This window comes from Urocitellus parryii, chromosome X (assembly GCF_045843805.1).
Source record: "Urocitellus parryii isolate mUroPar1 chromosome X, mUroPar1.hap1, whole genome shotgun sequence".
NCBI lineage: Eukaryota > Metazoa > Chordata > Mammalia > Rodentia > Sciuridae > Urocitellus > Urocitellus parryii.
This window is the reverse complement of record NC_135547.1, coordinates 33,934,367-33,946,861: the sequence shown is the minus strand read 5'-3', so window position 1 is coordinate 33,946,861 and position 12,495 is coordinate 33,934,367. Positions and strand designations below refer to the sequence as shown.

Sequence of the window (12,495 nt, the reverse complement as noted above, 5' to 3'; positions counted from 1 at the left end):
ATCTTACTTTTGCTCATTTATTTATTTAGTTTTGACTGGTGCTTTCTACATATATATGCATATAGAATTATTTTGTTAAAGCAATTCTGTATTTCCTCCCCTTTCCCATCCCTCCCTCTTGATCCCTTTCTTCTACTCCACTTACCTTCCCTATATCTTTATGATACCCAACCCTCCTTTCCCTCTTATTTCTCTCTAGCTTCCACATATGAGAGAAATCTTTTGACCTCTGATTTTTTTGCGTGTGGCTTATTTCACTTAGCATGATGTTCTCCAATTCTGTTCATTTACTGGCAAATGCCATAATTTCCATTTTTATTTATGGCTGAGTAAAATTCCATTGTGTATATATATCACATTTTCTTAATTTATTCATCTACTGATAGGCATCTGGATTGGTTCCATAAATTGGCTATTGTGAATTGTGCTACTATAAACAATGATATGGCTGTATCACTATAGAATGATGATTTTAGTTCTTTTGGATAAATACCAAGGAGTGAGATAGCTGGGAAATATGGTGGTTCTATTCTGAGTTTTTTGAGGCATATTCATACTGCTTTCCAGAGTAGATGTACTAATTTGCAGTCCCACCAACAATGTATGAGTGTGCCCTTTCCCCACACAATCACCAGTACTTATTATTATTTGTATTTTTGATAATTGCCATCCTGACTGGAGTGAGATGAAATCAGTGTATTTTTTTGGGAGGGGGTATTAGGAACACTCAACCACTGAGCCACATCCCTGGATCTATTTTTGTATTATATTTAGAGACAGGGTTTCAGTGAGTTGCTTAGTGCCTCAGTAAGTTGCTGAGGTTGGCTTTGAACTCACAATCCTCCTGCCTCAGCCTCCTAAGCTACTAGGATTATAAGTGTGCACCACTGTGCTGAGCTGAGATCAGTGTAGTTTTTACTTGTATTTCCCTGATCACTAGAGATGTTGAATGTTTTTTCATGTATTTGTTGGCATTTGTGTTTCTTCTTTTGAGAAATGTCTGTTTAATTCTTTTGCCCAGTTATTGATTGGGGTTTTTTTTTTGGTGTTAAATTTTTTTAGTTCTTTATATATTCTGTGTATTAATTCCCTATCTGAAGAGCAGGTGGCAAAGGTTTTCTCCCATTATGTAGGATCTCTCTTCTTCACACTCTTAATCATTTCCTTTATAATTCACATTTTTATGTGTCAGTACCTTCCTAATAACCCTGTAGGCACTCCATGTCTAGGGAAATGAAAGGTGGCCTTCTGTTTACATAAAGGAACCAACAACTCTAGAGGCTATTTACATGATACTTATTTTTTGCATTAATGCCAAAGAAACTATGTTTCTGGGAGTTTAATATAAATAATTCAACAGGAATATATAGGGTTAGGAGGAAAGTAGGCTAGGTTAATAGTCTACATGTTCATCAAATGAGTGTTCAATTTACTGTAATCTGTAGTCCACAGAACCATGCCTGTGAAAACAATTAAATATAACAAAAATAAAATGCCATGCTGTTCTTAAAGTTCATTTAATTATATTGGTCTGTTCTGTTTTTCTCCACACAGTATCTTTGGAAGTTCCAGGTAACAACTCATTTTTAAAATATAAAGCAATGTTTATGTTCACAAGAACATAAAAACACAAAACAAAATGAAAATGGAGGCTGGAGAAAGGGGGGATGAAGAGCAACTGTTAATAGATGTCAAGTTTCTTTTACAGGTGATGAAAATGTTTTGGAGTTATGCAGTGTGATAATTGCACAGCTTTGTGAATATACTAAAACCCAATGTACTGTACATTTTAAAAGGGTGAATTTCATGGTATGAGAATTATTTCTTGATTTACAATATAATTAAAGGAAGAACAATTTCAATCATGTGGCTAATATAAAATAAAGACAATGATACATTAAAGAATACAGCAAAATAATTGTAAAGAATACTATCAATTTCTAGGTATACAAACAAGCTGTTTTATTTGTAGATCCATTGCAACTTATTTGTAATAAAAATTGTGCTTTCAGGCACCAATTAAAAAACAATAAATAAATAGAAGGAAGAATCATAGAGTAAAGGAAGGGGACTGAGAGAGGGAAGAGGGGAGAAAAAGAAGAAGTACTGGGGACTAAAATGGTACAAATTACATTCCATTCATGTATGGTTGTGATTAAATATGCAACTATAATGCACTAATAAAAACACTAAAAATTCTGCTTTCAATTGCAAAACTTTATTGAAAACCATGAATTGCACAGCTTTATGAATATATGAAAACCTAATGTACCGTACATTTTAAATTTATCTGTAGGATAAATTTCTAAAAGCTCAAGCAGTCTCAGAATTCCTAATGACAAACCTCCTTTTCTCATTTCCTTGGATCTACCCAGAACTTTACCCCAACCTCCTATTATATTACCTTATCTTCTTTTTAAAAGTACTTTTTTTAGTTGTAGATGGACACAATGTCTTTATTATTTATTTTTATGTGGTGCTGAGAATGGAATCCAGAGCCTCACACATGCTAGGCAAGTGCTGTACCACTGAGCAACAACCCCAGTCCTTGCTTTATCTTCTAATTCTAAGTCGTTTTGTACCTCAAAAAGTAAATGTATCCAAAGCTTTACAATTCTTTATTGCTTTTGTATCCTTTTAAGAGCTTTGGGGCTGGGGATGTGGTTCAAGCAGTAGCGTGCTCGCCTGGCATGCGCGGGGCGCTGGGTTCAATCCTCAGCACCACATACAAATAAGATAAAGATGTTGTGTCCACCTAAAACTGAAAAATAAATATTAAAAAATTCTCTCTCTCTCTCTCTCTTAGAAAAAAAAACTTAAAGGGGAGGTGGGTGGGTGGGGTAAATGACCTTAAACAAAGCCAAGCAACCATTTGCTCTGAATATTTCCTCTGAATTGATGACCAGTTTTAGAGAGGTTTATTTTGCCACTTTCCTGATCTCCTGATCTCTAACTTTGGGAATTTGTCTAATTAATCAAAGCAGAGTCTGAATGACTTCTTGCCTGCCTAAAACAGGGACTTGACTACAGGCTTCATCAGTAATAGTAATATCTAAAAGAATGTATGAATAGATTGGGACAGTTATCCCCACCCAAAAACAGGGTTCAAGGAGGCAAAATTGGTGAAGAGAATGGCTTAGGTGCTTATTTTTTAATATTTATTTTTTAGTTGTCATTGGACACAATACCTTTAGTTTATTTATTTTTATGTGGTGCTGAGGATTGAACTCAGGACCTTGCATGTACTAGGCGAGTACTTTACCGCTGATCCACAACCCCAGCCCCAGTTTAGATGCTTATTAATCTGGCTTCTAGAATTACAACATCTGATATGAAATTTCCCAGAGCTGAAGTGAAATATACTCCCAGTTACCAGCCTTCCTGTTCTGATTACATAGTCACCAAGCCATATTTCCCCTGTTTCTTAATATTGGGAAGGAGATAGAGAATGCACATCAGATAAAGAGTGCAAGGTTTGTGGTCTTTGAGAAGTGATATATCTCTATCATAAAACAATAAATTAGCCAATATGTTAGCATATCAGTTTTGTGTTGAACTTGGTTGGTATAAGCCAAGAGAAAGTTTCTGTGCCTCAAGCCTAAGGATCAAATGCTGGACATAATTGTTTGTTGACCCAGTACCCTTTGAGAGATCCAACCTGACAAATCTTCCCAAATCATCCCCACCACCTAGCAATGATGTTTGAATATTGCCAGAATAACAGTGGTGTTTAAATATTGCCAAAATAAGTCGTTTGTTTACTAGGCCAATTTAATCAATTGGCCATTTTGGATAATTTAGTTAAGCCAACCAATTTAGTCATATCAGTGAGGGTAAATGTTGAATCAGTTAATCAATATTTTGAATGTAAGCAAATAATATAGAAAGTTTTTAATTAAAAAAAAATCTTTCCACCAGTGGAGTTATATAGCATTTGAGATGTATTTGATACAACTAGGGTGCCTTCTGTGAAATCCTCATCTGAACAGGATGCTCAGAATTGTAGGTGTCTTTGGGGAAAAGAAGAATTGGAACTCTTCCTTCCTCTTCTTTTCTTAGAACTAGATTCAGCTGGAAGCAACTGGTCTCAGGAATGTACTGACTCAGAGGTTTCATTTATCTGACTACTGGATTTAACTTTGTTAACTGATTTAATAGCTCTCTCAGTCACTCTTTATGTGATGCCTAGATGGACAATTTGTTGCAAATAATCATTTACATTGGCCTTTCAATGGGTTTTTAGTCTTTTTTTCCTATAAAATGGTCATTCTGATCTCTAGTTCTAAATAGCAGACCTTACATTTTTCCTTTGCTTTATCCTGACATTCCTGTTCTTATTGTATTAGAAACCAGAGAGGCACAAATGCAATCTGCTAAGACTTACTGATAATGCAAAATTTCTTAACCACCTTTTTTTTCCCAATTAAATAAGGCTTACCTATGGGTAAGTAAATCAAAAGACGATTGGTGTGAAGTATGTATGTTTGTGGGTATATGTGTGAATGATGTGTGTGTTGAATTTGTGAGAAGTGAAAATGATATCAGCCTGGATAGAAACTCAGAGAGGTGCCTGGGATGAGGAAAATTAAAATAACTCTAAAAAACAGACTAAAAAGTAAAGACTATATATATTCAATCATTCCATGATCTGTATCTCTAAACCTTACTCCCTATAACCAGAGTATGTTTGGGCAGAATTTTGCATTTGTCTTTCCTTGTTCCTTTGAAGCCTCATCTGTGTGTGGGAAGGATATAAATTTTTCTTATGAATCTTGTATCCTTTCAGCAGATGAGAATTGCACAAGAAACAATAGGTATTCATTAGAAAAAAATAATTTAATGTGATTTACCATTGTTTAATTCTGTTAGCCCAGCTGCACTTGTTCTGAAGAGCTGCATAATTTATTCAAATGACCCAAAACTTTTAAGTCAGTCTTCCAACAACAACAACAAAAAATTACCACTGTCCCCAGGAGAATGATTTGTGTGTGTGTGTGTGTGTGTGTGTGTGTGTTGTATTGCTTCCCATGACTGACATTTATTTGAATCTCAAGTGTATTTACATTGTTGGCTTAACTGGGTGTTTGCTGAATCAATAATATGCTGTATTTCTTGCTTTGAGTGGTGTGAATATTATTGCTATTCTTTTTTGTCTTCTTAATTCCCTGCAGTTACAAAATTTTTTCTTCTGCTTATGAAAATTTTTACTCCAAAAATTATGAAGAAACAAAGTAAATGTCTTTTTAATCTTCTGGGAAATGTGTGCCTCTTTAAACTTTATTTACGTCAGAAGTTACTGTAATGAAGGACAAAAGCTCTAGACAAGGTCCCCTGCTCCTGGGGAGTGTTCAAGGCTAGGTCTCCTGGAGGCGAGCCTGCAGTTTGTTCTCAAAGTTTATAGCTCACCTCCTGACTGTTTCTTTGCAAGGGACATGAAAGGGGGCTAGAAATAGAGCAGGGTGGGAATCTGACCCATTGTGACCACTCAGGAGACTCTGGCCTGGAAAATTCCCTTGTATGTCGCAAAAACAAACATTTGAAATGGAGGGAGAAACCAGGCTTAAACAAAGAGTGAAACCAGTTCCCATTTGAACTTTCCTGCCGATAAACATATGTGCCCGCTCTTTTGTTTCCCAAACATCAGTTTTTCATCATTTGGACACAGTTTCAACCTGAATTTGTCCAGAGCATAAGAAACAAATATTTTGAGATTTAATAGAATGGTGCATATGTATATTAGATGCATGCGGTCGTTGTGCAAATTCAGTGTACTGAAAAAAATGCTATAATGGTGTTGAGCAAGCCTTTGAATCTTACTGTATTTTTCAGACAATGGTAACCTTTTCTTACTGCTTGTTTACTGTAGGATTGACTTTAATATCAATGGAGAAACAAATGTCAATAGCCATGTGCTTTGTCTCTGTCATTTGTAATTTTGTCCTCTGTCTCCTATAGTCTTTTTTCCTTCCTTGTTCTTTCGCTGAACAACTTGCTTAGGTGCTTACTACTAATGGAAAAGATGCCCTCTTCTCTTTCTGCAGCCTGCAACCTGAATAAGTGCACTCTTATTGCTCATCTGAAAAAATGATCTGTAGTAATAATTGGAATCCTTTTGTCTGTTTAATTGTCTTGGGTTCTCTGGTTATCTGTACTAACTATAGAAAGCTATCTGCTTACACATTTCTCCTTTCTGGGGTTGCCATTTTCCTAAAAACATTAAGAAAAATGCAACCTCCTTTTCCCTTCTTTGGTGCTGTTGTGATAGCTTAAGAATGGTCAGTAGTGATTTTCTGAAAATGCTGCATGTTTTCTTCTGACAAGACCAAAGGTAAGATTAAAGGACCAGCTAGTGCTTCCTTCTGTAGTATAGAAGTTAAAAGCAGGAACTCTGACATTAGTTAGCTTCATTTGAAATTCAAGTATCCTCATTTAATAGCTATGTGACCTGAGAAAATTCATTTAAACTCTGTGCGTCTTAGTTTCTTGATTTGTAAAGCTGTGGTAGTAGAAAGCTTATAATAGTGTCTATCATGTGCTAGGTATAATTCTAAACATTATAAACACTTTAACTCATTTAATCTTTGTAACTCTCTGATGTAGGTAATTAATATTATCCCCATTTCTCAGGTGAGAAAAACTGAGACCTGAAGAAGGAAAGTAACTTGGTCATGGTAATAGAGTTAGGAAGTGGTAGAGTTGAGCCTGTGAAGCCAGGTAGTTGGATTCTGGAGGCCATGTACTTACCAGTGTGCCTCTATATTAAACTATTAAGCATAAAATGCATTGTTTGTCACATAGCATTTATTATCATCTAGTATTATCATTAGCATCACCTCTTCTTGTCTTTCTTCATTTTATCATTCTTGCTTCTACAAGACTGGTTATATAAAGTTGATCACCCCACCACCACAAGGACTAAAAACAGCAACAAGAACAATAGTGATCCAGGCTGTAATAGCTGCCTATTCATTCTTTACCTTCTGTCCTTGGTATTTGAGCCACAAATATGACAGAGTCCAATGAAAGGAGGTACTAAAGGTTAATACCTCTTTTCCATCACATAAGAATTATATCTTTCTTATCTCCAATCCTCCAGCAATGAGCCAGCCAGAAAAATGTTTAAAGCAAGAGAGAAATTTTTAGAAGTTGTTAGACTTCAAGTGATGTTGCTACCATTGTTTAATAAATGCATAAATTTTTAAAAGTACTAAAGTTTGTGAAGGATATTTGTGAACAAAGACTCTGCTACTAGCATAAATTCTCTGGTCTCCTTAACTTGCTTGAGAATGTCATAATCAGAGAAAAAGAAAGAGAAAATTCTGCAAGTAATTATATTCTTCTTTAAAAGCAAGCCACTGACTTCAAAATTCTCTAACACATTTGTGGAAACTTCATTTTTTTGTTTGAGATTTATTTGAATGAGCTGTTATGATTGGAGACAGTGAGAATTTCAGATTAATGTTTTGCAGCCAAAAAAAAAAAAAACCTCTGGAAAGCTGGCAAGTGTTCATAAGTCAGCCCTAGAATTATGTAGGTTGAAGGCTCCCCAGTGGACAGACCGAACATATAAGAAGGAAACCAGAGATCTGGTGCTATTACATCCCAGAGTCTAAGAGACCGAATAAGCTCAGAATTCAAAGCATTCTTCAGCCTGAATTTTTAAGGTAAGTTTGAACAATTTATATATACTTTACTTGGAAAGTAGAATATACATTAAATGAAAATATTTTTTATGGACGAACTTTCCCTTTCCCTGTGTTTTAACACTGTATTTTGCAAAACTCCTAAATTATTTAACTGCTGTTTCTCTTACAGGAGTGCATTTAGGAACCAGAAAAGCTGATTTATGATAACTGCTTTAAACTCAAGCAACCAGTAAGTCGTCAGTGGGATTTATTTTTTCATTCTTTCATGTTAATTTGTAAAGTCATATAAAGAAATGAGCTTTAGATAAAAAATGAGAGTTTATTATTTATTAGGAGGTACTTTGGTGATTATATTTTTAACTGAGTAGTTTATTTGTATTTACTTTAAAACTATATAAAGTAATAGTCTTTTCCTTAGTGTGTTTATATTTAGCTAATTTTTGTTTGTTTCAAAATAATGTTGCTAGTAAAAAACCCAAAACAATAATGTCTCAAAAACCTGAACACTGATTATAACATTTGAGAACAGTGACTATTTAGTTATATTCAACTGAAAAGATAGCAAAAGAAAAATGATGACTATATCATGATTAATCATTGATTTTCATTTCTTATTTAATTAAGCAATCAAAACTATTTCTGTTTGACCCTGAAACAAGTTTCTCTCTTTTGTTTTCTTTTTCTTTACCTAATTAAATTGAATTTTTTTCTATTAAACAGACAAAACTTTAATATCTATATCTAAATCTAATTTTCTCTATTAAACTCAGAAGGCTTTTAGAAATATGCATATATGTCATAACTTATTCATAATTATAATTGTGAAAATAATGGAAAAGTAGAACTAAAGAGATTATTTTAAATTAGTAAAAGCCCACCACAGTCCCCCTATTCTAATGTTCCTTTTGCATATTGTTTCTGTCATTTGTACACTTACTTATTTTTTCCATAGCTTATGGCTACTTTTACTTTCCACAGCTATAATGCTTTGTATATAATTACTTGAATAAAGCATTTCTCTATGAAATAGCAGTGTGATTTCTAGAAAGTATACAGACTGGGATAAATGATCAAGTGTTTTAAAGTATTAATTTTTCTTATTTTGGGTTTCTTCCTGTTTGGTACATACATTTTCTATCTCAACTAAACTTTTGAAATACTATTTTCTTTAAAACTCTAAAAACATGATAGAAAAGAGGTGCAAAAGGTAGTTTTTTTTCAGAATTTTTAGTTCCTGAAGCTGAATGTTTTACTTCTTGCTACTACTGAGAAAATTGTTTTCTTCCTCAAGAGGTAAAATACATTCTTATTTCACAGGCATGATCCTATTTCATAGTGTTTTCTAGAATCACTTACTTGTTTTTGCTTTTTTAAAAAAATCAATCCCAAAACGTTAACGAACTCAAATATACCTTAAGCTTTGTATGTGTTCTAACTGCTTCCTTTTTCTCCCCCACAGAAAGCGTACGAATTAGAAGTTGCTGACATTTCAATATGAAGGACAACTTCACTCTTGCCTCCATCAGCAAAAACCTTACCAGCAGTCTGGAACTTGCCAACATATCTGGCAACAATGAGTCCACCTTTAACTGCTCACATAAACCATCAGATAAGCATTTAGATGCAATTCCCATTCTGTATTACATTATTTTTGTGATTGGATTTTTTGTTAATACTGTTGTGGTTACACTGTTCTGTTGTCAAAAAGGTCCTAAAAAGGTTTCTAGCATTTACATCTTCAACCTGGCTGTGGCTGACTTACTTCTTTTGGCTACTCTTCCTCTCTGGGCAAGCTATTATTCTTACAGATATGACTGGCTTTTTGGACCTGTGATGTGCAAGGTTTTTGGTTCTTTTCTGACTCTGAATATGTTTGCAAGCATTTTTTTTATTACCTGCATGAGTGTTGATAGGTACCAATCAGTTATTTACCCCTTTCTGTCTCAAAGAAGAAATCCCTGGCAGGCATCTTACATAGTTCCTCTGGTTTGGTGTATGGCCTGTCTGTCCTCATTGCCAACATTTTATTTCCGAGATGTCAGAACCATTGAGTACCTAGGGGTGAATGCTTGTGTTATGGCTTTCCCACCTGAGAATTATGCCCAGTGGTCAGCTGGGATCGCCTTAATGAAAAATATCCTTGGTTTTATTATCCCTTTAATATTTATAGCAACATGTTACTTTGGAATCAGGAAACACTTACTGAAGACCAACAGCTATGGGAAGAACAGAATAACCCGTGACCAAGTCCTGAAGATGGCAGCTGCTGTTGTCCTGGCGTTCATCATTTGCTGGCTTCCCTTCCATGTTCTGACCTTCCTGGATGCTCTGGCCTGGATGGGTGTCATTAATAGCTGTGAAGTTATAGCAGTCATTGACCTGGCACTTCCTTTTGCCATCCTCCTGGGATTCACCAACAGCTGCGTTAATCCCTTTTTGTATTGTTTTGTTGGAAACCGGTTCCAACAGAAGCTCCGCAGTGTGTTTAGGGTTCCAATTACTTGGCTCCAAGGCAAGAGAGAGAGTGTGTCTTGCCGAAAAAGCAGTTCTCTTAGAGAAATGGACACCTTTGTGTCTTAAAAATGAGAGTGGAATGCATGCAATCAATATGGCTAATTGTCCTGAGGCCCATCAGAATTATCTTTAAATGGCTTTAGCAATAGAAGGTCCCTCCCCCTTATCTAATCTTTACTCATTCTTCTAAAACAGGAAACAAAGTGTAACTAGATTTTATCCTTCAGTGACTTTCAGGAATTGTCCATTGTTTTTCTGGTATATTGGTTCAAGACTGTCATTAGTGAGACAGATCCATAACCCAGAAGTAATTGGGGATTTATCTCAAATTATAATTAATCCTAAATTGTAATTAATGATTTGGGTTCATATTTCTCATTGAAAAATGCTGGCATTTCTTAGTGAGATTTTATGTCCATTTTTATCAAGTTTTTTCCTCTTGAACCAGGAACAGGTTTACACTGTTGCATTATTTACCAGGCAACATTGTAACAGAGATAAGCAGTAAATTGAGTATACTATTCCAATATAATAATATAATGGATTAGTACTGGATTATTCAGGCACTAGGCATATACTTTCTACTTTTAAAAATTACAAGTTCTATTCCTTTTACATTTCATGTGAGCATAGCTTTACACTTAAGACGTAGCTACATATCAAGCAAGGCTAGGAATATAGATTAAATCACACTTCTGCATTTTGGCTTATTTTTACAGTTATAGAAAATAAAATGAATAATAAAACAATTGCAATTGACACATATTTGAGTGTTCACTAAGCTCTGAATAAGTACTTTTTAAAAACTTTCTATGCATTTTAACCATTGTTTAAAGGCTTATATTTTTTTTTCTGATAATTTTTTGAAAACTATAAACACTATGTATTGTTATAAAATGTAAAGGTCACTTTTTACATCTCTGACCTTTTAAATGTGGTGCTTTGATATATAGAATGTTGACTTGATTTTTATTATTGATGTTTTGGTTCTAGGTTGCTTCCCAAAATATCTGGGTGGATTCTTTGACTTGTAATAAACTCTAAACTGGCATAAGAAAAGGTTATAGCAGAATGAATATTTGATTACCTCCTCCCCCTGGAAAGGGGAAAAGAGACCCAGCAAATGACAAGTTTGGTGAGGCAAGGGACCTGACAGGTAGGGCTGTGCAATGTGGCTTTCAAAATACAGATCCTGGTGGGTAATTTTAAACTATATCTATGTTTACTGTTTGCTCCAGAATCTATGGGATTCTGTGGACTCTTTTAAACTAATCACTGGTTCACAGCTCTCCTACTCAGTACTATTAGAACTCCTAAGTTAGAGGAATACCTCAACTTTACTTAGATGAGAATATAAATTCTAATTTTACAAGTTCAAGATTTCATTCTGCACCCATATTATACAAGGTTACCTCAGATCTTCCTAGATCAATGCTTACCTGTGAGGTAGAATTAAAGCTTGGGAGTTTTAACATCTCTGTCAAGTTCCAGGGCTATAGACAGAAGAATCCTCTCACACTATTTTTTGGGAAAGCCCCAATTTCATGTAATCATGTAATCATGGTATTTTCAATAAAGCATATAGCTAAATGTGTAATCAACAATAGCTTCACATTTTAAATGATTTTGTAATACATATCATATGAATAAAATCCTTTATGGGAAGATCGTGTGTGTTTATTATTATTTTATATTCACTACTTCCAAGTATAGATTCTTACCTTCTCTTCTATTGGTACCTTCTATTCAATCCTCACTAATACTTCTCAGTTTCAGCCTTTATCATTACTCACCTGGTCCCTTGTCATAGTTTTCTAGTTTCCCTCTCCTGAGTATTCAGCCATAATTTCTGAATGACTATGAAAGCAAAACCCACATTTCTGATCATGGTTGGAATGACCTTAGAATATCTTATCCTTTTTCTGGGGTTGATTTTTCTTTGTCATCCCTCCCTTGCATCCCAGGTTCAAGAAACACAAAACATGTAGATTGGTGGTGCTGGGAATTGAACCAAGGGCTTTGTGCCACAATATATATTAAAAAAAAAATTTAAAGTCTGACTCTCTTTCATGATGCTCTGCTTTTGTTCACACAACTATGGGTCCCTGAATACCCCTCCAATCATTCCCCCCTCCACAGCCTTTCATCCAATTGATGAACACCAATTTAACTGTCAATATTCAGCTCATGCTGTTTCCTCTACCATAATAATATTATACTATTGATATGACCCTGCCCCCCCCCCAACCCCTCACCCTGGAAGTCCCCTTAATGAATAAAATTGCTTCTCTAGCTCTCGGGATTTTGAGCCTGGCCTCTACCTCCATAGGAGCCT

At 34.9% G+C, this 12,495-nt stretch overlaps 1 protein-coding gene across 1 annotated transcript; it reads left to right on the top strand.

Moving 5' to 3' along the window:
* Nucleotides 1-9,140: 9,140 nt before the first annotated feature.
* Nucleotides 9,141-10,226, top strand: Agtr2 (angiotensin II receptor type 2). The gene has a single exon (XM_026380644.2). It carries the CDS (start codon nucleotides 9,141-9,143, stop codon nucleotides 10,224-10,226), a length of 1,086 nt encoding a protein of 361 aa, XP_026236429.1.
* Nucleotides 10,227-12,495: the final 2,269 nt, after the last annotated feature.

Excerpts from the sequence above, each read along its gene's own strand:
- Agtr2 (XM_026380644.2), top strand. The coding sequence starts at position 9,141 with ATGAAGGACAACTTCACTCTTGCCTCCATCAGCAAAAACCTTACCAGC.